We start from the raw sequence: 23,942 nt of genomic DNA, 5'->3' as shown, positions 1-23,942 counted from the left end.
TCAGATAATATTATTGAGAACAATCTTCTATATATTTATATATTATTAAAAGGAGAGGAAAATGGCATCTTCTTAAGCCTAGTGGCAGCCTAGAAAAAAGCAACATGACATAAGTAGTTAATAATTAGTTATTTAGTTAATAATTAGTTATTGGTTATTATTTTTGAATTTAAATATTTATAAATAAAAAAAAAATATTTTATAATAAAAACAAAAATTTAAAAAAAAACCATCCATTCAAATTGGAGGGTAGTTTCAAGTTGGAGTTTTAAAATTATTTTAAAATAAAAAACTAAAATTACTAAAAATAATGCTAATTCAAAATTTCTTTGTTTTTCTTAATAATTTTGTTTTTCTTTTTAAAACTACAAAGTTTATTTATTCAGAAAATATTATTGAGAATAATAGAATAAAATATAAAATATAAAAGTATATATCTTCAATTATATTATTAAAAGAAAGTAGTATACACAATTTTAAATAAATTAATATGCTAATAAAAGTTTCTATTGACAATGAAATAATACTAAATATGGATAATATAATAAAGAAAAATACAAAACAAAAAGTTATTTGATGACTATATAAGTCTCTTTAATTTAATATAGATTTTATTCATTAAAATTCAGATAATATTACTGAGAACAATCTTCTATATATTTATATATTATTAAAAGGAGAGGAAAAAGCCATCTCCTTAAGTCAAGTGGTAGCATAAAAAAACGTCACATGACATAAGTAGTTAATAATTAGTTATTTAGTTAATAATTAGTTATTGATTATTGTTTTTGAATTTAAATATTTATAAAATAATAAAATAAAATATTTTATAATAAAAAACGAAAATTAACAAAATATATTGTCCATTCAAATTGGAAGGTAGTTTCAAGTTGTAGTTTTTAAATTATTTTAAAATAAAAAAACTAAAATTACAAAACATAATTCCAATTCAAAATTTCTTTGGTTTTCTTTTTAAATCTACAAAGTTTATTTATCCAAAAAATATTATTGAGAATAATAGAATAAAATATAAAATATAAAAATATATATCTTCTATTATATTATTAAAAGAAAGTAGCATACAACAATTTAAATAAAGTAATATGCTAATAAAAGTTTCTATTAACAATGAAATAATACTAAATATGGATAATATAATAAAGCAAAATACAAAACAAAAAAGTTATTCGATGACTATATAAGTCGCTTTAATTTAATAAAAATTTTATTCATTAAAATTCAGATAATATTATTGAGAATAATAGGATAAAATTTTAAAAATATATATTTAAAGAGTACTAAAATATATATCTTCTATTATATTACAAAAAGAAAGTATAGTAGACAAAAATATTAAACAAAGTAATATGCTAATAAATATTTTTATTACCAATGTAAAAATACTAAATATTGGATAAGTATAATAAAGAAAAATATAGAACAAAAAAGTTATTCAATGACTATACACGTCTCTTTAATTTAATAAAGCTTTTATTCATTAAAATTTAGATAATATTATTGAGAACATTAGAATAAAATTAAAATAAACACAGTATTTCAAGAGTAATAAAATATATGTCTTCTATTATATTACAAAAAAAATTGTAGACAAAAATATTAAACAAAGTAATATGCTAATAAAAATTTCTATTAACAATAAAATTATATTAAATCTTGGATAATATAATAAATAAAAATACATAACAAAAAATAACTAATTGACTATATAAGTTCCTTTAATATAATAGAGATTTTATTCATTAAAATTCAGATAATATTATTGACAACAACAGAATAAAATTTAAAATAAAAAATATTTCAATATTAATAAAATATATATCTTCTCGTATATTACAAAAAGAAAGCGTGCAAATAAAAAAGATTTTATTAATGAGTATATCATATTGACAAATAAGATAAAATTGAAATTTATTAAAGCAATACGATCTAATATGTTCAAACAAATACGATCATAATTTAATTTAATTAATATTAACGGGCGCGACTGCTTGCTGTATATTATTATAGTCCAATATCTTTGGACTTTAACTCAAACTAGTCTTATTTCTTTTACATGGAGCACTAATAGTTATCATTCTTTAATAAAGTGGTACACTTTTAGTCTCCATGTTTGATATGAAAAAATATTTTTCGGTAAATATTTTTCAATTTTCTCATGTTTGGTTGACTTAAATATTTTGGAAAATATTTTTCTCATGAACTCATTTTCCTCCAATTGGAGGAATATATTTTCCCTCTCAAGAGAGGGAAAAATATTTTTCAAAACTTTTCTTCAAGCTTCCTAACCTTTTTCTTCAAACTTTTCTTTACTGTTTACATTTTCTAGCCATATACATATATTATACATTTATTATATATAATTATACATATATAATACATAAATTATACATCCACCGACTATTTCTAGTTTAAGCAGTTAGGTAGGCGGATATTTGAGTTAATTCTTCTTCTTTTTATGATGTAGAAAAAATATTTTCTTTCATTTTAACAAAATAATGTAGCAAAAAGTATTTTCTTTTCATGATATAGAAAAAATATTTTCTTTCATTTTAACAAAATGAGTACTTTTTTCATGTCGTAGAAAGAGTACTTTTTTTTCAACCAAAAAAAAGAGTATTTTCTTTTTAGTTGTGTAACACAAATTTCAACGTTGTTTTTGCGAGAAAAAGTAAAATAACACATTAGTACCTTTGAGTTTGTGCAAATTTTTAAAAGTATAATTAAATTATTGAAGAAAATAGAGTTTTGAAAATGTTAGGTAATTGGGGTTAGGGTGAGGGTAGAGGAGGGGTAAGGGGAGCACGGAAAATATGGGGATTTGGGAGAAGGGGGAGGAGGTAAGAAAATTAGCATAAAAAAAATTTTAGAAAATATTTTTCACTCTCTAAACAAATGCTAGAAATTTTTTTCCGAAAAATATTTTTTTTCACTCACCAACTAAATAAGAAAAAATAAATGATAACCATTATATATCACTTTATTAAAGAATATGGACTATTAGTGGTACATGTAAAGAAAATATGATTAGTTTGAGTTAAATTACAAACACTATTTCGGGCCTTTTCTCAAAAGTAGAGTGACGACTATGTTTATGGAGCAAACTCGCAAAGTAGGAGGGGATGTACTCCCTTTAAGCCAAACAAAAGCTACTCTCTCTCCCCTTGGTCGGTTGTTCTCTCCGCCTCAATTAGGGCTTCGAGTAGAAGACAAAAGAAGAGGAATTACTTGTGACGATCCCCAATTTGTGTCAGAGACAGACACTAGGTATTATATTGCACTCTACCTTTCTGTTAGTTTGCTGTTGAGTGTTCAAAATTTGCTTCTTTGCCTAATGGGTATTTCCAAATGTAATCACCGGTTTAAGTTTTATGTATAAAGACCTGTCTTGTTGAGTTCGATTTCTCCAGTTTGAGTTGAATGTTTACTGTTTTTGCTCTGAAATTGAGGAGTTGTTTCCTTCTTTCTCTTTAAGTTTACTCAAAGAAATTCTCGTTTTCTGCGACACCAACCTATTTTTCTCGATTTTGATTTTTTACTATTCCTTTTGTCCTTTTGTCTTTTTATTTTCTCGAGCCGAGCGTCTCCTCCGGAAACAAGCCTCTCTACTCCTTCGGTAGTTAAGGTCTGCGTACACACTACCCTCCCCAGACCCATTAGTGGGATTTTATTGGGTTGTTGTTGTTGTTGTTAGCACTATTATCTTGAGTTATTTATCATAGTTTGTATCCAAAAAAAAGTTGTCTTTATGTCTATTTCCTCCCTGCATGGCACATGTCTACTGCATCATTGCATTTTATAAATTTGCACAATGGAACCCCTTATTACTTTTTTTCCCCTTGTATTTCAGTTTATGTTGTTCAATTTCCATGTTTACCTTTTTTGACAATAGGATGGTTTGATGCTATTCACTTAGATGCGTGCCCATGTGGATCATGTTGGTGGTTTTCTAGAGTATACTCGTACCTTCTTCTGTAATCTAGTTGCCGAGCAATATCAACCACCTCGTCGAACGTAGCACCCGATACACTATCCCGAGTCATAACAAAACGCAACTGACAGTGGAGGCCATCGATGAACCTCTTAATCCTCTCCCACTCAGTGGGAACCAACCAAACTGCATGACGAGTCAACTCTGAAAATCTCATCTCATACTGGGTCAAACACATGCCCTACTAACGTAGCTGCTCGAACTGTCTGCGCAGCTCCTCCATGCGGATATGTGGCACAAACTTCTCCAAGAAGAGAACGGAGAACTCATGCCATGAAAGTGGTGCAACACCGACTGGTCTGCTCCTCTCGTAGGCATCCTACCATCTGAAGGCAGCCCCTAATAGCTGAAAAGTAGTAAAGGAGACTCTACTAATTTCCAGAATACTCGTCGTGCAAAGAATCCGCTGGCACCTATCCAAGAAGTTCTGAGCATCCTCTGACTCAATGATGGAGGCTTGATCCTCCGAAAGCTCTCCAGCCTCTTCTGCTCCTCATCAGTCATAATGGGACCCTCCGGGCCTGAGCAACTGCAATCGACTGGGCTGGTAATACCCCCGATGTCTGAAGTCCCTACATCACCTGCTCTGGAGTATGGGCGGCGTGAGTCTGAGTACCTCCCCGACCTGAGAAGTGGCTCGCGCGGTCTGAACAGAAACCGCCTGAGCAAGACTAGTGCAAACTGTCAATATCTGAGCTAAAGCCTTCTGAAGGCCTGGAATCACAATGGGCACAGCTGGTGCCTGAGCTGGCCCCCACTGGCTCAACCACATCTGGAACCTGCTCCTGACCTGGAACAACTGGTGGATCTGCAGGTGTTGCTCTAGCTGCTGTACGAGCTGCACCTCTACCCCTACCGCGACCCATGCCTCTCGTGGCCCTAGCCGGTGGTACTGGTAGCTGTCCGTCCGGTTCGATAGCACGTGTCCTCACCATCTATGAGAGAATAGAATAGCTTAGTTCCCGGAATCAACAAATTCGCACTACAAGAATACAAGAATGTGAAGTTTTCCTAAGGGTTCGGCAGCCTCTCGAAGATACGTACAGACGTCTCCGTACCGATTCGCAAGAATCTACTAATCTTGTCATTACCCAAAACTCAACCTATCGTGATGGAACCTATCATGATACTAGGCAACCCGACAACTCAAACATACCGACACTTTCAAATTTAAAATATACTAAAACAGGTTTAAATAAGTAAAAATCTCATAAAACCGTCACAACTCGATACAGAAGTTTTTCCCAGAACCCAAGTGTCACTGAGTACATGGGCATCTATACAAATACAAATCTGATACACTGTATAAGAAAAAAAACGGAAATTGAATAAGTAAAACTGAGGGATAGGGGAGGAGAGTCAAGGTCTGCGGACGCCAAGACAACTACCTCGATAATCTCCGAATGACTGAAAACTCTGAGAATCAGCAATCACCGTGTCCGGAAATACCTGGATCTGCATACGAAGTGTAGAGTGTAGCGTGAGTACAACCAACTCAATAAGTAACAAGTCTAACCTTTGGATTGAAAGTAGTGACGAGTTCGAACATTACAGCCCACATACAGAATTAACATTACGGAAATTTTCGAAAAATTTATGAAAAATATGACAGTAACATTACAAAACTCAACCTATCGTGATATAGCCTGTCATGATACTAGGCAAGCCGACAACTCAGACATACCGACATTTTCAAATTTAAAATATACTAAAGCAGGTTTAAATAAGTAAAAATCTGATAAAACCGTCACAACTCGATACAAAAGTTTTTCCCAGAACCCAAGTGTCACCGAGTACATGAGCATCTATACAAATACAAGTCTGATACACTGTATAAGAAAAAAAATAGAAATTGAATAAGTAAAACTGAGGGATAAGGGAGGAGAGTCAAGGTCTGCGGACGCCAAGGCAGCTACCTCGATAATCTCCGAATGACTAAAAACTCTGAGAATCAGCAACCACCGTGTCCGGAAATACCTGGATCTGCACACGAAGTGTAGGGTGTAGCGTGAGTACAACCAACTCAATAAGTAACAAGTCTAACTTTTGGACCGAAAGTAGTGACGAGTTCGAACATTACAGCCCACATACAGAATTAACATTACGGAAATTTATGAAAAATATGACTGTAATATCTCAGAAATTCATAATCTGCAGTTAACGGTAAAGGAATTTAGACGTGCTTCTAAGTTTAGCAATTAAACTCATAACAGATAAAATATGTCAAGTCTGAATGATATACGGAATAGGACATCTCTATATCTATATGCCAATATGCATATCGTATGCGATGCAACACAATGAAAGCCTCGCATACTCACTCTCGGAGTACCCAACCTGACTGTCTCAATTCTCACTCATCACACTCAATCACTCAGGACTGTACAGGGCAGATCCAAGCCCAAATGCAAATAAATCCAGGGTAGATCCAGCCCAATGCAAATGAATCGATAACAACTGCGCTCACTGTGGGTGTGCAGACTCTGGAGGGGCAGATCCAGCCCAAGCGCTATAATAAGCCAAATCCTGGCATGAATCAATAAATCCTGTTGCGGCGTGCAGTCCGATCCCATAAATATCACTCACAACAGGCCCTCAACCCCACCCAGTCATCAATCTCTCCAGTCTCTCGGTCTCACAACACTCATGCTAAGCAGCCCAAATCAAATGATACGAGATGTGACAATATATGATAACGGAGACTGAGATGTGATATGAAATGATGAATGCGACTGAGTACATAACTGCAATTAAGCAAATAACTCAACAGCAAGGAACAATCACTATGGGTCCCAATAGTACTAGCATATAGCTAAAACATGATTTCTAACATAAATCACAGCTCAAGTGCTCTAACACATAGAGTACAGTAATAATGTTCAAATAAGATAGCTACACAGTTCTATAGAATTGACTAAATCACAATTACTACGGTGCGGGACCATGTCTCGGAATCCGATAAAAGTCACAAAATCCGAAATCTTATTTAACCACGAGTCCAACCATACCAAATATACCAAATTCCGATACCAAATCACCACTCAAATCCCCAAATTTAACTCTCCAAATCCCTAGCCTCAAACTCCCAATATTGCACCTAAAACACACACAAACTAGGTGGGAAATTCAATAAGGAAACAATATTATTGAATAAAAATGGTCACAAGTGACTTACCTCAATAAACCCCTCGAAATCCCTCTAAAAAATTGCCTTAGTCCAAGTTTGAAATGTCCAAAATGATGAGAATCACAAAAACCCTTCGACCTATATTCTGCCCAGTGTTGTTCGCACCTGCGTCACTTTCTTTGCTTCTGCAATACCACTTCTGCGGTCAAATCTCCGCATCTGCGGAACTCACTTAAACTCTGCTCCATCGCTTCTACGGCCCCAATCACGCATCTGCGAGCTCGCTCATGCTCAACAAGGTTCGCTTCTGCGAACTACCTTTTCCAGTTCACCCTCCGCTTATGCGGAACCACACGCGCATGTGCGGGCTCGTAGATGCGGCATATCCCTTGCACCTGCGACCAATGCCCAGCTTCGCCCAAACCGCATTTGCGACCAATCTTTTGCTTCTGCGACCAAAACTCCGCAGGTTCGATCGCACTAGACCTGGTGCACTTCATCAATTCTTCAATTCCAAACTTTGATCCGTTAACCATCCGAACTCCACCCGAGGCCCCCGGGACCTCAACCAAACATACCAAGAAGTCCTAAAACACGATGGAACTTAATAGAGGCCTCAAATCACATCAAACATCAAAAACACGAATCGCACCCCAATTCAAGCCTAATGAAAACTAAGAAATTCCAACTTCTACAATCGATGTTGAAACCTATCAAATCAAGACCGATTGACCTCAAATTTTGCACACAAGTCATGAATGACACAACGGACCTACTCCAACTCCCGGAACCAAAATTTGAGCCCGGTAATCACAAAGTCAACTCTTGGTCAAACTTCTCAATTTCCAAAACTTCTAATTTCCCAACTTTCGCCATTTCAAGCCTAAATCAACTACAGGCCTCCAAATCACTATCCGGACACACTCTTAAGTCTAAAATCACCCAACGAAGCTATTGGAACATCAGAACTCCATTTCGGAGCCATTTACACGTAAGTCAACGTGCGGTCAACCTTTTCAACTTAAGCTCCCAACCTTGAGATTAAGTGTCTCAACTCATTCTGAAACAATCCCGGAACCAAACCAACTACCCGGCAATTCACATAATAACAATTTAGCATAGAATAAGTAGTAAATGGGAAAACGGGGTTACAACACTCAAAACAACCGGTTGGGTCGTTACATTAATGATTATTGCTTATCAATTGAGATAAAAGTGGAAAATCTTGTAGCTCATGTTCACACTCAAAATGGCCTTGCAGAATCTTTGATTAAACGTCTACAATTGACAGCAAGACCGTTACTCATGAAAATGAGGTTACCCACTTCTGTTTGGGGTCATGCCATTTTGCATACAGCAATGCTAGTTCGTCTCGGACCGATAAATTATCAGAAATATTTTCCGTTGCAATTAGTTTTGGGTCATGAACCTAATATATCTTATTTAAGAATTTTTGGATGCACAATATATGTGTCTGTAGCACATCCATATCGCACCAAGAATTTTTGGATGCGCAATATATATGTCTGTATATGGTTGGGACTGTTAAGAACGTTATCACTTTGTATAGTTTTTAGGTGGATAGAAATTAATGTTAAGATTTGTGCATGACTTTATATGATTTGGTAGATATATATGTATTAAATAGGTTAGCTGATATTATAAATTCCGAGGATGCTCAAAGAACCAAGCCTTTAATGTCTTTTCCCTCTTTTATGCTTCACTTAATGGCATAACTGAATCTGCCAAACTCTTACAGATTGTTTTAAATCATATACCGCGCGCCTTAAATGACATACCAAGCAGAGCTTGACTCACCTGAGCATCATCCTCAGTGAGTTCACCATGAAGGAAGACATCTTTGATGTCCAATTGATAAAGAGACTAATGAGAATGGCTGCCACAAACCAAGGTGGTTGCTTCATATAGACATCCTCAATAAGTTCACCGTGAAGGAAAACATTTTGTTTCCTATTAATAAAGAGGCCAATATAACTTCCACAGAGATATAGAGGCAGATTAATGCAATCTTGCCCACCGGAGAAATGTATCACCATAATCTACTCCATAAATCCGAGTATATCCCTCGAACACCAATCTAGCTTTAAGACGATCAACTTGGCTTGTCGGTCCTATCTTGACAGTAAATACCGAAGGATATCCCACTATTGTTTTTTCGTGTGGTAAAGGAATTATCTCAAGTGTTATTATCCTGCGGGCCCGCATCTCTTCAACCAAAGCTTAATGATAACCTGGACGAGCCATTGCTTCTGCCACAATCTTAGGTATTTTGACTGTGGATAAATTTGTAACAAAGGCATAATGGGATGGTGCGATGATAACTTAAGAAAATGTAGGTAGGATTAGGAGTAGTCGTACATAGTACTTGAGAAAAGCTGAGAAATGATAGAATAGCGATAACAGGAAACTACATTGTCGGTTAATCGAAAATCGGGTTGTGTCATCGAGAATGTCATTGAAAAAAAGAGCGGTGCAACTAGAATATCACCGAAAAAACATAAGAATATAATGAAAGAAGAAAAACTTTGGCGGACTAGATGGCATAAGGGAATTTGTCAAATAAATGGAAGCTACTTGAGTCTACTAAAATCGTAGAAGTTCTAACCTTATGGGAAAGTCTAAGTTGCTCCGACACGGCGGTTTAGGTGCCGCACCTGTGTTGACACGACACTAGTATGGGTGTGGGTATGAGATTCGTACCGGATCTGGTCAAATAATTTTGGGTGCTTTGACCACCGCGGACAAAAAAATTCGAGACGAGATACAACTTATTCTCGAAATCAAAACCAAAACTAGGGTATATTTGAAGAAAATCGCATATTTTATCTAGGAAATCAATCCTTTGCTTATTTACAACTTGAAAATAAAAAAGATATCCACACTTTACATGCTATACGTAATTATTCCACAAAATTTCTCATAATTTAGAGATATTTTTATATTTTTGAATTACTTTTAGCCGGATCCCCGCATCTGTATCCGTACTAGGATCCATATCCCCGAATCTTAGAATTTACATCTCGAAGGATCCGACCTCTAGATCCGCACCCGTGTCGGATACCCGTACCCGTATCCGAGCAACTTAGGGAAAAGTAGTGCCAAAATAGTTTGTTTAATTGATTATTGACAAGGTACAAAAGAAGCTCCTTATATAAGAGTTTCACGTTATGTACAATGTAGCTCATAAAAAGATTTACGTTCTCCCCATAGACAAGACTCTCTTAAGGTTTACATTGTGGATGATAAAGTGATAAGGAATGATCTTTATTTTATAGAAGTTCAAGACCTTTTCCTTCTAAGGATTAGCCAAATATGGTATATTTATATTTTCCTTTTTTTGAAGAAGCCAAACCAATTTTGGTTAATATTTGTCCGTCCTTTGTGAGAAAGTAAAATTCAAATACAAACAACAACAACGACCCAGTCAAATCCCACAAGTGGGGTCTGGGGAGAGTAGTGTGTACGCAGACCTTACCCCTACCCCGATGGAGTAGAGAGATTGTTTCCGATAGACCCTCGGCTCAAGAAGACGGAGAAGACGAGAAGAGAAAAGTAAAATTCAAATATGATAAGAAAATCAGGATAAACACCTAACAATTTATAAATGTAAATTGTATAAGGTCCATCTTGAAGGAGAGTAATGAGAGGTGTTTTGAATACAAAGAAAGTTCTATTCAGAAGATCAAGATAAATTGATTATTGTTATAGTATTTTTGGTGTAAAAAGAATTTTAGTAGTAGGAAATGATAAGTTCCCTCTAAGAAGAGATGGGACATACTTGTGCTATTGATATATAAATACTTTTGCGTGCACCTTCTGGTGCTATTTATAATACAATTGCCAATTCCTTAAAAAAACAATTTATAGATGTAAACCTTTTTAAGCGTGAAATTTATGAGGTTATTTTATCGGTATTTTGTACTTTCTTTATATTAGTGAATTGCTCATATGTGGATCAATTAACCAAATCATGTTAATTATTATGTCTCTTTTGGTATATTTCTTTTTGTTGTCTTATTTATCGTCGTCTAAGGTTTATTTTGTTAGCTTGCGCATAAGATCTAGTTATTTTGATCCCATCAAGTGGTATCAAGTATCAGAGCCAGATCCATCTCAACTTTTGGTTTTTCCGATGTTGGGCCCCATATCATATTGACCATGCAGTATTCGTATGGTTTTGGATGGGGGGAGGGAGGGTCTGGTCCCATATCGGTTGTGAGTGGGTTATTTAATCTCTTTATATTGTTTTGGGCATTCATTACCTTATGAGCTAGATTTTGTGGTTTATGTAATCTCAAGATTCATTTAATTATGGTATCAAAGTGAGGTTGAAGACAGGTTCATGGCGAGTGTAGTTTTACCTGTAACTAATTTGATGGTAATGAAGATTTCTTTGGGGAAATTTGATCAAAGTGGTGGAGTTAACGAGAAACTGGACGTTTGGAGACAGACCTTGGGTAGTAAAGGTTTCAGGTTGAGCAAGACTAAAATAGAGTACATGGCGTGCAAGTTCAGTGATGCATCACATGAGGCGAATGTGAAAGTGAGGATTGATACGCAATTCATCCCTAAGAGAGGAAGCTTTAAGCATCTCGGGTCAGTAATTCGAGGAAATAGGGAGATTGTCGATAAGGTCACACATTGTATTGAAACGAGATAGATAAAATGGAGGCTCGCATCTGGTGTCCTATGTGATAAGAATGTGCCACCAAGACTTAAAGGTAAGTTCTATACAGTGATAGTTAGACCGACTATGTTGTATGAGGCAGAGTGTTGGCCAATCAAGTTTTCACATGTTTAGAAGATGAAAGTAGCATAAATGAGGATGTTTAGATGGATGCGTGAGCATATTAGGAGATATAAGATTAGGAATGAAGATATACGGGCAAAGTAGGAGTGGCCTCTGTGGCAGACAAGATGCGGGAAGAGAGACTAAGATAGTTCGAGCATGTGAAGAGGAGGAAAACAGATGCCCCAGTGAAGAGGTGCGAGAGGTTGATAGTGATAGGTCTAAGGAAAGATAGGGGTAGACTGAGGTTGAATTGGGGAGAGGTGATTAGACATGATATGGTACATCTTCAACTCATCGGGGACATGACCCTAGATAGGAGAACATGGAGGTTGAAGATTAGGATAAAAGGTTTGTAGGTAGTCGAGCGCTTTCTCTCTTTTTTGTGGGGGAGCATGGTCCTAGTTTAGAGCACCTTGTTTGCTCTCTTCTCCTTAGCAATATTGTTGTTGTTATTATTGGAGGCAGATTAGTTTTTGGGAGCATAGGTGGTGCGGGAACAACACTTTGAGAATCAAAAGAAGATGCCTATCCAACAGTTGTGGAGTCTTCAAGGAGAAGAAGTGCAATATGATGTCAAGTTTAGAAGGAACTTGCAAGACTGGGAGGTGGAAGAATTTCAAAACTTGCTCGGATGGCTTCACAATCAAAAATTTCACAAGATAGACATGATGCATAGAGATGGGGTGCCGGGGAAAATGGATTTTTTTTGTTAGGCCTTACTATGAGAAGCTTCTAAATAAGGAGGAGCCGGTCTTCCCACATAATCCGGTATGGATTTCCAGGGTGCCGAGAAAGGTGTGTTTCTTCACTTGGCTAACTACAAGAGGGGTGAGATTGACGGCGGAGAATTTGAGGAAGAGGAAGATCACTTGTGGTAGTTGGTGCTTCATGTGCAAAGAATTGGGAGAAGATGTGAATCACCTTCTTTTAGATTGCCGGATAGCTTCCTATTTGTGAGGGAAAATTTTAGGTGGTTTGGTACTGAGTGGGTGATGTCGGGCACGGTGAAAGACACTATGCTTAGTTGGGCCTTCAGAAAACGGAGGAGGACGCAAGGCATGGAATGTTGCTCCATTACTCATGTGAGTTATTTGGAATGAGAGTAATAGGAGAGCTTTTGATGGAGTAGAAATAGATCTTGTTCGCTTGAGGAGTAACCTCTTTTCCCTTATTTATTTTTGGTGTACCCATGGGGTTCCTATTTGTATGAAAGATTGGGTGCTATTCGTAGAAAACTATGTCTTTTGTAAGGTTTTCTACTTTTTGGGTATACTACTTGTATACACGCTTGTTTCTGCCCTTATTAATGAAATTTATTACCGTATAAAAAAAAAATTATTATTATTATTTTATTTTTATCTTATTTTTCAATTTTATTACTACTATTGTTTCATTTACTTTGGTTATCATTACTATTTTTGCTGTCAATATTTTCATCTTAGCTTTTTTACTCTTATATTTTTCAAACCTTTTGAAAATGCTTTTCTTGAGCCAAGGTTCTATCGGAAACAACTCCACTTGTGGGACCAGACTGGGTATGTTCTTGTTGTTGTACTACTCCATATGAAGATAATTTTCTCATATTTTCGACATTCTTGTTGATGCATCTATGAAAATAAAAATATAAATATTTTTAACCCATACCTATTTTTGACCTTATTTTTAAACATGGCAAGCAGTAGTCATATGTTAAAGGTTATGTGAAGAAAGCGAATCAACTTTATTTTGTTAGAAAATTCAAGATAAGGGTGTTTACGTTGATTTTTCTTTTTTACCATATTTGAATTTTACTTGTTTTGAAGTAAGAGAAAAACATTTACTATAATTAGTTTTAGTTTTCCTAAAAGGAAATTATAAATCTTTCATATTTGGGTAATCCTCTTTTTTGGAGGAAAAGGTTTTGGACTTCTATAAATTTAGGATCTTTCCTTCTCACTTTAGATCATTCACTATAGTCTTTAAGAGAGGTTGTTTAGGGGGAGAACATAAACCTTTTTGAGAGTGAATCTGGTGGATTATTCTCTCGGTATTTTTGTACTCTCTTTGATATTAGTGAATTGCTTATATATAGTTCAATTGACCAGATCATGTTAAATTGTTTTGTTTCTTTTGGTATATTTCTCTTTGTTGTCTTATTTATTATCGTCCAAGATTTGCTTTAATAATTTCCGCATGACACTTGGTTATTTCGATTCCAACAAGTGGTATCATAGCTAGATCCATCACAAAGTACCCGATATTGAGCTCTCATATTATACTGTCAACGCTCCAAATATTCAGTCTTGGGCTGGTGGGGAAGAGGAGGAGGAGAGAGGGGGATGTAAGATCCTACATCAATTGTGAGTAGGTTATTTGGTCTTTTTATATGATCTTGGACAATCTTCTCCTCATGAGCTATTTTTTGCGGTTGAGTTAGGCTCAAACTCATTTTCTTATTAGTAACTATCTTCTATACAATAAGGTAAGTGACTATTTTAAATCAAATATGGAAGATTTAATGTTATTCGATAATTCTTCGAGTTGAATGTAGACTTATTATGAATTAAGACACATATAACTTCACTAATACCTTTGAATTTCAACAGGTAGTTTATAATTACGTCCCTAGTTTATATTTGTGTTGGCTACTCTTATCTTCTGAATGGAGAAGAGCTCCCTCTATGCAACTCTGGCAGCTTATCAGTCAACCTGGCTTTGTTTTTGCTTTGCAGTAATACTTCGGCGAATGCTACCACGACTGATCTAGTAGTAATTCATCGCAGAAGTTGGCGTTGAAGATATTAAGTATCTTAAATGGGTTGGGGTGCTTCGACTGAGTGCAATAGAAAAGGACCAGATTACTTTGGGCTTTTTGCATCTGAGGTGGCAGAGTTACTTTCTCAGGATGGAGATTTTCTGCCATTTTCAGATCAGATATTTGAGAATTCTGGAGAAGTAAGTAGTGCTGTCGAAGAAAAGAATAGTAGTATGAGTACGTATAACGCCAAGGAGTTTAGTTACACCGGTGGGTCTGCTTCCTTATTTTCTGATTGTTTTGGATCTCATGTTTCGGATTTTAGAACAGAGAGATTGAAGTTGTTGCTTCGGCAAAGTATTGTTGCCCTTTCACGGGAAGTGGACGAGGTACATACTACCCGCTTTTACCTTCACCTACATTGCACATCAAACAAAGTTCTCCCAATACTTGGCTATTTCTGAAAGGGGTGTTACTTTTATGGTTTTATTATATATTGGTCCTTTTATTGTGGGCATGTCTATGTGGTAAGAAGTTGTTCTGTGCCTTTGCCTGTGTGCCTGTGCCTGTGCCATTATAATCGTGGGAAGTGGTCATTGCTTTCCAGTCAATGGTTCTCCTCTTTTCTCATAAAGATGAAACAGTTGCGAAAGATAAATGTTAGATGTGCTATTGTATGAATTTTATGACCATTTCTAAGCAAAGAATATGCAAAGAATGATTGAAGACCAGCTGTCTTAGTAATATCTGTATTATATAATATAATTTTCACACTGGATATTTTAATGCAGATTCTGGATCCCATATTTTCCATATGTCAGTTGCGATCATGCCTAAGGTATAAAGAAAGTTTATTAGCTGTATCAGGTGCTGTATCCGACTCGGATCAAGGGAGCCGTCCTCAGAAGAAGCTCAAAGCATCCCCTTTCACAGTAAGTGTTTCATGTTTTATTTAGAACTTGCTATCTTTTGGAAGCTTCAGTTTGATCTTTGAAAGTAAAAAGGAAAAAAGAAAAGAGAAAATAAGGAGTGAGATTTCTAAAAGAAATTTGAGAAATTTAGGCTTAACATTGCAGGTTACGTGTAGAGAATATTGTAGTTGCTTTAATAAAGTGATTCATAAGCGTTCCTATATTAAGAGTCTTTTTATAAATGAAGGCCAAAATAGTTTGTTGAGATTTGCCCTTGGGACTTTGGTTTAGTGGTAAGAGTGCAAAACATGATGTGTGAATTAGATGTACGCCACGAGTTCAAACTCTGTCACAAACTTAGAGCCTGATATTTAAGTGAAGAAGGGTAAAGAGGCAAACCCAATATTCATCAAGTTTCGGGCTGTGCACCAGCTGATTTTTGAAGATTTCTTGGTTATAAAAAAAGATTTGTCTAGATTTGTTTTTCTTTTCTATAATTTTGGTAAAAACAAGCAGAGGGGTTAAATTGATATTTCTTTTAGCTGTAAATATTTGTAAGCTGTAAATTGAGTAACTTCTTTACACTGCCTTAACAAATTTATCTGGGAGAGAGTGGTTTGAAGCTTAATTATACATGTTAAGTTGGTTGATTCAGACTGAACCTCGCCCATTAAGTGGAGGCTGCTGATTCAAGCTCACTTTAAACATGCCATCACGGGCCGGATTATTCTTGTAAAGCGGAAAGCAGTTCACCCAGGCCCCTTATTAAATGGGTTAGGCATGGCAGGTCCGGGCTTAAACTGGGCTTCTGACGGGCCAATAATTATAATAATCTTTTATGTAATTTTTAAAATTTAAATTTAAAGTTAAACATTTGTAAAATATAAAAATTGAGGCATTGGATGCGAAAATGCGAAAATTGTACCTCAAAATTTATTAAATTTCAATTAATTACAAAGATATTGAGATTTTAAATGTAACTTACAAGTTTACAAGAGTAATTTTGTTACTTACAAGAATTACTCATAATCCACGGAAGCACAAATGTCGTCAACTTTGGATATTGAAACTCGTGTTGTGAGTATGAGTTGTTCGACTTAATTTAGTCGTCCAAAGTTTGTCCAGTGAGTCTGTTTCATTGCTCACTAAGTTGCATCTTTCCTTGGGTAAAAAGCACTGTAGATGCCATAGTTGAGACATGAACATTGAGCACATTCCAAGCCGTGGTGGATTAGCATTTTCTCTTCCACCATTTCAAAATGTCATTGCAATCTTCCTTCGTTGCCAAATCCTGTTGCAAAGAAAAAGTAAGCTCGTTAAAGTGGGCCATAACTTGATTGAGATTTAAACATATTCCAAATACCGAGAGTTACCTAAAATCTTAGAAGAAGTTGGAGTAGGAATCATTGGTCTAACATTCCCTACTTATTCATGATAATAGCCGAACATTGCAATAGCATACGTACATATAAAATTGCCTCGGTTGTTTTCGCATTTGGGATAACAACAATTTCTATATCCAAATGTAGATAACCAAATCTTTTAATTGTTTAACTTATCCTAATTTTAAAATAGGATTTAATAAAGCAACTTCAAAAATAGGTGTAATTGGAATAAGATTCTTTTCAAATTTTTCTTTCTTTGCTTAGCATTTGCGAAAGGATTTTCCTTTTATTCATGAAATATAGCAGCAATTTAAGTTAAATAATCTGAAATAGTATTTGTAGGATAGTAAGTACTAAAATTTTTAAAGTACATGTGTGAAAGTTCTCCACACATTTAATAATGTAATTTACCGAATTGTACATTGTGAAAGTTTTCCACACATTTAAATTCGGCCTTTGTCGGGCTTGAAATAAAGTTAACAACATGAGCAATTGAATTTCTAGCTTTTCTAATTATGTTCTCAAAGGATTTAAGATCATCTGTTACAGTTAAATTCAAAATTTGACATGCTAATCTTGAGTTTGATTTAGATACAACATTATCACTGTTACTATCATTATCGAACGAATATTTGTTTTAAGATTTAAAATAATAAGATACCTAGTTTTTTTGGATTTTTTTAACCAGTGTATCATCACTTAAACAACAATAACAACAACATACCCGGTAGTATCCCACATCGTGGTGTCTGGGAAGGGTAGTGTGTATGCAGACCTTACCCATACCTTGTGAAGGTAGAGGGATTGTTTCCAATAGACCCCCGACTCAGTAAAACATAAGCACCACATTAATTAAACAGATAGACAATGAGGGACAATACCAAAAAACCATGTAAAAGTAGCATAGAAACAACATAATAATAAGATGATCAAAATGAAAGAAAATGACGAGTATTCGTAGAAACCTACTACCAACAGAATGCGAGAGTGCGTACTAAACCTATTGGTATGAACAATCTACCACCTATCCTACTACCCTAATACTCGACCTCCGCACCTTCCTATCAAGGGTCATGTCCTCGGTAGGCTGAAGCTGCGTCGTGTCATCCCTAATCACCTCTCCCCACTTCTTCTTCGGCCTACCTCTACCTCTCCGTAGGCCCTCCAATGTCAACCTCTCACACCTCCTCACCGGGGCATCTGTGCTCCTCCTCCTCACATGTCCAAACCACCTAAGCCTCGCTTCCCGCATCTTGTCCTCAATGGGGGCCACACCCACCTTGTCGCGAATGACCTCATTCCTGATCCTATTTAACCTGGTGTGCCCGCACATCCATCTCAACATCCTCATCTCTGCTACCTTCATCTTCTGGATATGGGCAATCTTGACAGGCTAACACTCAGCCCCATATAACATAGTCGGTCTGACCACCACTCTATAGAACTTACCTTTAAGTTTTGATGGCACCTTCTTGTCACACAAAACGCCAGAAGCGAGTCTCCATTTCATCCCTCGAGCGAGAAGTAACTGGTAAAAGTAGAATAATATGGGTAGGGAAAGGAAGATAATAAAGCAGTTGATAAGTTAGCATAATAGAAAAATGCCCCAACCTGAACTTCATCGGCTATAATGCTGGGCAAAAATTTGTATTGTGTTAAGACTTCGTTGTCCTTGTGTGGTGGGGGGATGCGAATTTTTTACTGCCCCCGAACTGACATGAGGGTCTTCCTTCATTCGGCTAGGGTGAATCAATTCACTGCCTCTATCGGTCTCACCCCATATTTTAGCTTTATTTATAGAAATGTATTTTGAGACATTTGACAGGATATGCAGGATTCAGAAAGAGAGGACCTGAATATATTGCCATCTGGAGGAATGTCGAGTGATGATGTTCAAAAAGTTGAAGGAGAACAGGTTAAAAGATCCCTTGCAAAGATGGACCAAAATGAATTGGGTTCAAATGTAGGAGCAGCTCCTGAAGACTGGGATGTAAGATCCATCTCTCTTTCTCTCTGGTGCATGTTTCTAGGCTCGCCTTCTTTTCTTCTTTCTCTCTCTTCTCTTTTCAGGTGGAAATTTTTCTGGATGAGGATAAAGCTTTAATTATTCGCCTTGAACTACCATGTTCACTATCCTTTTGCTTAGAATGTTGAATTGATGTAGTTGCAAAGAAATGCTTCATCACCCCCTTCCCGTTTTCCAGGTCCACAATGATTTGCAGTTTCTGCTAAAAAATGATAGCGCAAAGGTTGAGAGTGTGATGAAGAAGCATTGCGATGAACTTTTAGATACGGTAAATTGGTTAAGAGCTTGAGTCACTCTATCAGGAATTTTACTGATTTTAGTAGATTGTTAGCTATGTCTAAATTGTGGTTTGACAATATGCAGCTTGGATACATGGAGGAGAAGCTTGAAGAACTTCTTGATATTGTTATGTCAAATTGCAGGTATTTGTCGACATATTGGGAAATTTGATTATTTGCTGTTCCCATTTCAGTATATTTTGCTAGTCCTTGTATGCTAGTAATATTTGATAGACGATGATTTGGAAGTTCTCATTTGAAAATTTGTTTCATTTTGTTATTGTTTTTTCCCCTGTTTGGCGTATAAGAACTCTAGGGAGCTGAATTTTAACAATTTGGATGAGCTTTGCCTCCAAAACCTAAATATCTTAGAAGATTCAAAGGAAGGTTAGAATTTGTGTTAAATAATGCTTGTTATTTGGTTACAGAGGGAACACCTGAGATATTCATTTGGGATAAATGTTACGATAATTTGGCAGTTTCGTTTTGTAAAACCATAACAAACAGGGTTGGTATGTTTCCCTTATGGTCCTATAGGGTGCTCGGATATTGGGTTGTTGGGATCTTATCCAGTTCGAGGTGTCTCTTGCACTTTACCTGGGTTTATCCAGCCCAAATGTGATTATCAATTGGTTTGACCAAATATTAAGTATTCCTGCCATACCCAAATTGATTGACCTTGCTGACTTTGCCTAATGTTTAAGAAAAGAAAGTTTGAATGTGATGTTGTGTTTAATTCCACTGGGATATGTTAAAACAAAAGTTGGAAGATTGAGCCATTACATGTTAATTTTGCTTTTTCAATATGGTAATTGTCCCTTTCAGGAGAGCGGTCTTCTTTCTCGGGAATGAATACTATGAGAAAAGATTGAAAATGGAGATAGTATGTAACAGTCTGAAGATGTTGCTAATGTCCGCTTTAAGCATGTTCTATAGTGAGTTAATTGTTGCAGTGTGGTATTTTATCAACATTCCGAACCACATCTTGGTTTCACATATTAGTTATATTCTAATCGAAAGGAGACCTAACTTTTGAATTTTCCCTTAGTTGACCACTATTTCAGTTGTACGTTGTATAGGTGCAAGACAGTTTTCAAAAGCAAGGGGCATGAATTTACTTCTTCTTGCCCTTAACTTTTGTATGGTCTTATTCTGGTAAAAATCTGTAACAACTATCGAACAAAGGACACAAATGAACATTTTTGATCCATTTCATACTTCATAGATTATAATATATCTGTTCTTTAACATCGTTGAACTCCTTCAACGTAGCCTTTAAGACTAAGAAAGAGAGTAAAATATCTGGGTGAAAGGTATGAGAATTTTGTACTTTGTCTAAATTAAGTAGTAAGGTCTATTCTTTCTTTACAATTTAGGGTATGGGTAGAATGAATGAGATTGGAAGTTGTGTTTTTCTCATAACCATTATCAAACAAAAGTAATGTTTTCTCATAAATATTTACTGTGGAAGTATCCAATTTATTCTTTTCTATTTATGTTTTGTATATTCTTTCTGATAAAGAATTCCGCTATACATCTGAAAGGAAAAAACAAAAGTTCGAGAAAAAGTGTTTTATTGGTTTTCAGTGACTGATATAGTGTAAAAACGAAGTGTGCGTGTGCGTGTATAAGGTTACATGCGCGTGAGTGCCTGAATGTATCTGATTTTGTCGTATTTGGCCTCGTTAAATTAGATGCGCTGTTATGTCCTGTTAGTTGCTGCGTTTGGTGTTAATTCCTTGCACACCCTTGAAGCGATGTTAAATTTGTGTCCAGAAGAAGAATGGCATAATTAGAAATCTGAATGATGTGGAATTCCCTTTAGAAGACAGTAGTAGAATATCTGGTAGATGTCTTTGGCCCTACAGTTCAGTGGTAGAGCAACAGTCCTGTAAATTGAAGGTCTGTATTTTGATCCTGCGGGGTGTAGTGTTTAATTTGGCACATGACAGATCCTAATTATAGCCTGTTTATTTTTTTCAAAAAAGTGTTCTTTTTTCCTAAGTTGAAGTGTTTGGCCAAGCTTTTAGAGGAAAAAAGTAACTTCTTCCCAAAAGCACTTTTGAGAAAAATACACTTAGAAGCAGTTTTTAAAAGCTTGGCCAAACACTAATTGCTGCGCATAAGTGTTTTTCAAATAAATTAGCCAAACACAAACTACTTCTTGCCAAAAGTACTTTTGCAAAAAGCGCTTTTGGCAAAAAGCATTTCTCAAAATATGCTGATTCTTACAGCTTGGCCAAACAGGCTATTAATTTAGCATTGATGCAGAATTGGTTAATTAATTAATTAGGTGTTTATTACATGAGGTCTCGATGTGGCTTGTTGCTTGTCAGATTAACTTTTGGTATGGGGAATCCGATTACCCTTGGCAGGTTAATGACCTTACCTGAGAAACAACACCTTCGGCGGCTGATACGGGACCTTCCACCTAGAAATCTTGATCGTGTTGTCGAGATTTTATGCCGTGGTAAGCAAGTAGAGTCTTGCAGTGAGGTGCATGTTGATTTAGAAAAAGAGGTAAATATAAATCCAATGATGTGCTTAATTTTTCTCAAGTGACTAGTTTCCTAAGTTCTCAATGGGTTATTGTAGGACAAAGCAACACTGTGGAGATTGTATTTCTACACTGAAACAGTTGAAAATGCTAAGAGGCTTCACGAGGTGTAATACTAAGTGGTGACAATTGACAAGGGCCTTCATGAAACTGGGGATATTCGTGATTTAGGTTCTGGTAAGTTCTATCATGAATCAGGTATCGTCTTTAATGCCCAGGAGCTGGCTTAACCAAACTGCACATTGTGCAGATCTTCTCGTCGAAATAGATCTCTGGTGGTTATGTTGGAGGCGTCTCAACTCAAGATTTTGGAGGCCAATGGCTGGTGCTGATATAACTCAGCCTTGTGTGCAGACTGCTCGTCTTTGATGACAAATAGAGGCAACATATACACAAATCACACTGTTCAGTTTTATTTCCTCATCACTTATAGAATGTATACAAACTACTTTAGTGATCCAGGCATCAAGAATTGTAAATTTCCTAAGCTTTATAGCGTCTTAAGAATTTACATACCATGATTAGTTATGCACAACGTGAGACTTTGTCGTCAGTTACTGCTTGTCAAGTCGAAGAGGTGTAATTGATCAGAGGCGAGTTTCACAGAGAAGCTTGACATTATAAATTTAATCATATAGACCTAATAGACAGAAGCAAGTGAAAATGTTCAGTGTTAAGCACGTGGCTATTTCCAAGTTCAAAACTTACCAACGTTAGTAGGTTCTTATACATATAATAAACATCACTTTATTTGTTACCATTCTCATCTGAAACTAGAGGATTACAATTCTGAAAATTTTATAAACTCAAGTCTGAAAAGACAAGTGAGAAGTGAAGGTTACAACTTACAAGGCTGGTATTCAATCGTTCTTCTCCATAAGAATTAGTAGGTTTTTCACAAATCGAGTGCATTTCTAATTTTCAGATAAATGCAGAACACTTCTTTTTTCTACAACAGAAATGATCCTTTCATAAGGATAAAATAAAGTGGGCCAAAAGATGCATTGAAATATTTCAGAAGCATTGATTCTCTAAATCCAAGACATAAGGTGAATGTCTCTTTTGTAACAAGGGGTTTTATTCTTTACCAAAAAAAAAAAAACAAGGGCTTTTATTTAGTCCTCGTGACTTATGGATAAGTCAACTCTGTGGATGATATTTTGCCACGATGCATATCTCTACATGGTGTAATTATTGCTATTTAGTGGAATAAAAGACAAAATTATCACTATCTACACTTGCTTATTTAATGCTATAAGCATTCTCTTGATATTTCTTTGTTTTTTACTCGCAAATCATGTGTTATTCTTACTATGGTTTTCGGATCTTAATTATGGTCCAGTAGGTTGCTAAGGCACTGAAGTTAATCCATGAATGTACCTTTTGCTATTGTGGGTGCAGACATACCTAATTGATATATTAGTGTAAAGTTATAAAAATATGTACATTTATACTAAGTTACATTCACATTGTGAATAGTAGATCTATAATACTTTATACTTACACTCTATACTCAGGGGTGGAGACAATAAGTTCGTCCAAACTTAGTAATTTGGTCCAACTTTGTATTTGTCTCAAGAAATTCATTAAATGTGTGAAAATTATTAATCTAAAATTCAGTAACTTAAAAGGATTAAAACTCTGAACTCATAAGTTTCAAATCATGACTTATGTACTTGCTAATCTAAAATTTCAAATCCGTTTTAATAATCTTAATACAATGTTTATCTTAAAGAAGGTCATGTCATTTAAACTTTGACCATGTATGCCTGAAGGAATACTAGATAAAAACAGGTGACAAAGAGCCCTTTTATATGAATGGAATCTTATCTTGTTTTTATGAATATTCTAAAGCCACATCACTAAGATTCCTGTCTTCTAAAAAAATATCGAGCTTTTAGCTTAATCAAATACATTTATTGCTAGTGTAACGCAGTAAAATGGTAAACACGCTTTTACTCTGTGTTTCAGATCACACGGCCATAATTTCCTTTTTATTTTTTAACAAAAAATATGTAAAAGTATAATTATTTGTTTTCAGTTTATATGGGTTTTTGTTTTATTTATATAGTCTAACATAATTATTTAGATAAGAAGAACTC

The 23,942-nt window shown here is 35.6% G+C and overlaps 1 protein-coding gene and 1 long non-coding RNA gene across 5 annotated transcripts; one reads left to right on the top strand and one right to left on the bottom strand.

Annotated features, from left to right (window-relative positions):
* Nucleotides 1-3,088: 3,088 nt before the first annotated feature.
* Nucleotides 3,089-22,408, top strand: LOC107792774 (uncharacterized). 4 transcript variants are annotated; one of them, XM_016615009.2, is made up of 9 exons: nucleotides 3,095-3,285; nucleotides 14,712-15,072; nucleotides 15,475-15,615; nucleotides 18,805-18,969; nucleotides 19,184-19,273; nucleotides 19,369-19,427; nucleotides 21,659-21,803; nucleotides 21,879-22,017; nucleotides 22,091-22,408. In XM_016615009.2, the coding sequence occupies exons 2-8, from the start codon at nucleotides 14,743-14,745 to the stop codon at nucleotides 21,951-21,953; spliced, it is 1,005 nt and encodes a 334-aa protein (XP_016470495.2). In that variant the 5' UTR covers nucleotides 3,095-3,285; nucleotides 14,712-14,742; the 3' UTR covers nucleotides 21,954-22,017; nucleotides 22,091-22,408. The 4 variants fall into 4 exon arrangements, with proteins under 4 accessions (XP_016470497.2, XP_016470495.2, XP_016470496.2 ...); XM_016615010.2 differs by having other exon boundaries at nucleotides 14,661-15,072; nucleotides 18,814-18,969; XM_016615008.2 differs by having other exon boundaries at nucleotides 3,096-3,285; nucleotides 14,661-15,072.
* On the bottom strand, nucleotides 16,506-22,912 carry LOC142171561 (uncharacterized). The gene is made up of 3 exons (XR_012701271.1): nucleotides 22,690-22,912; nucleotides 17,704-22,480; nucleotides 16,506-16,885 (listed from the first exon to the last, which is right to left on the bottom strand). It is a non-coding gene; the product is annotated as an uncharacterized LOC142171561 (long non-coding RNA).
* Between the last annotated feature and the right edge of the window lie 1,030 nt (nucleotides 22,913-23,942).

The sequence above is a fragment of the Nicotiana tabacum genome, chromosome 17, assembly GCF_000715075.1.
Source record: "Nicotiana tabacum cultivar K326 chromosome 17, ASM71507v2, whole genome shotgun sequence".
Lineage (NCBI taxonomy): Eukaryota > Viridiplantae > Streptophyta > Magnoliopsida > Solanales > Solanaceae > Nicotiana > Nicotiana tabacum.
Note: the sequence above shows the minus strand (reverse complement) of the source record. Positions and strands in the feature narration are given on the sequence as shown.

Bases quoted from the DNA above. Each gene is read 5' to 3' on its own strand.
- LOC107792774 (XM_016615009.2), top strand. From the start codon at position 14,743: ATGGGTTGGGGTGCTTCGACTGAGTGCAATAGAAAAGGACCAGATTAC. The intron at 19,428-21,658 runs GTATTTGTCGAC...TACCCTTGGCAG, and splicing joins ATTGTTATGTCAAATTGCAG to GTTAATGACCTTACCTGAGA. The intron at 21,804-21,878 runs GTAAATATAAAT...GGGTTATTGTAG, and splicing joins ATGTTGATTTAGAAAAAGAG to GACAAAGCAACACTGTGGAG.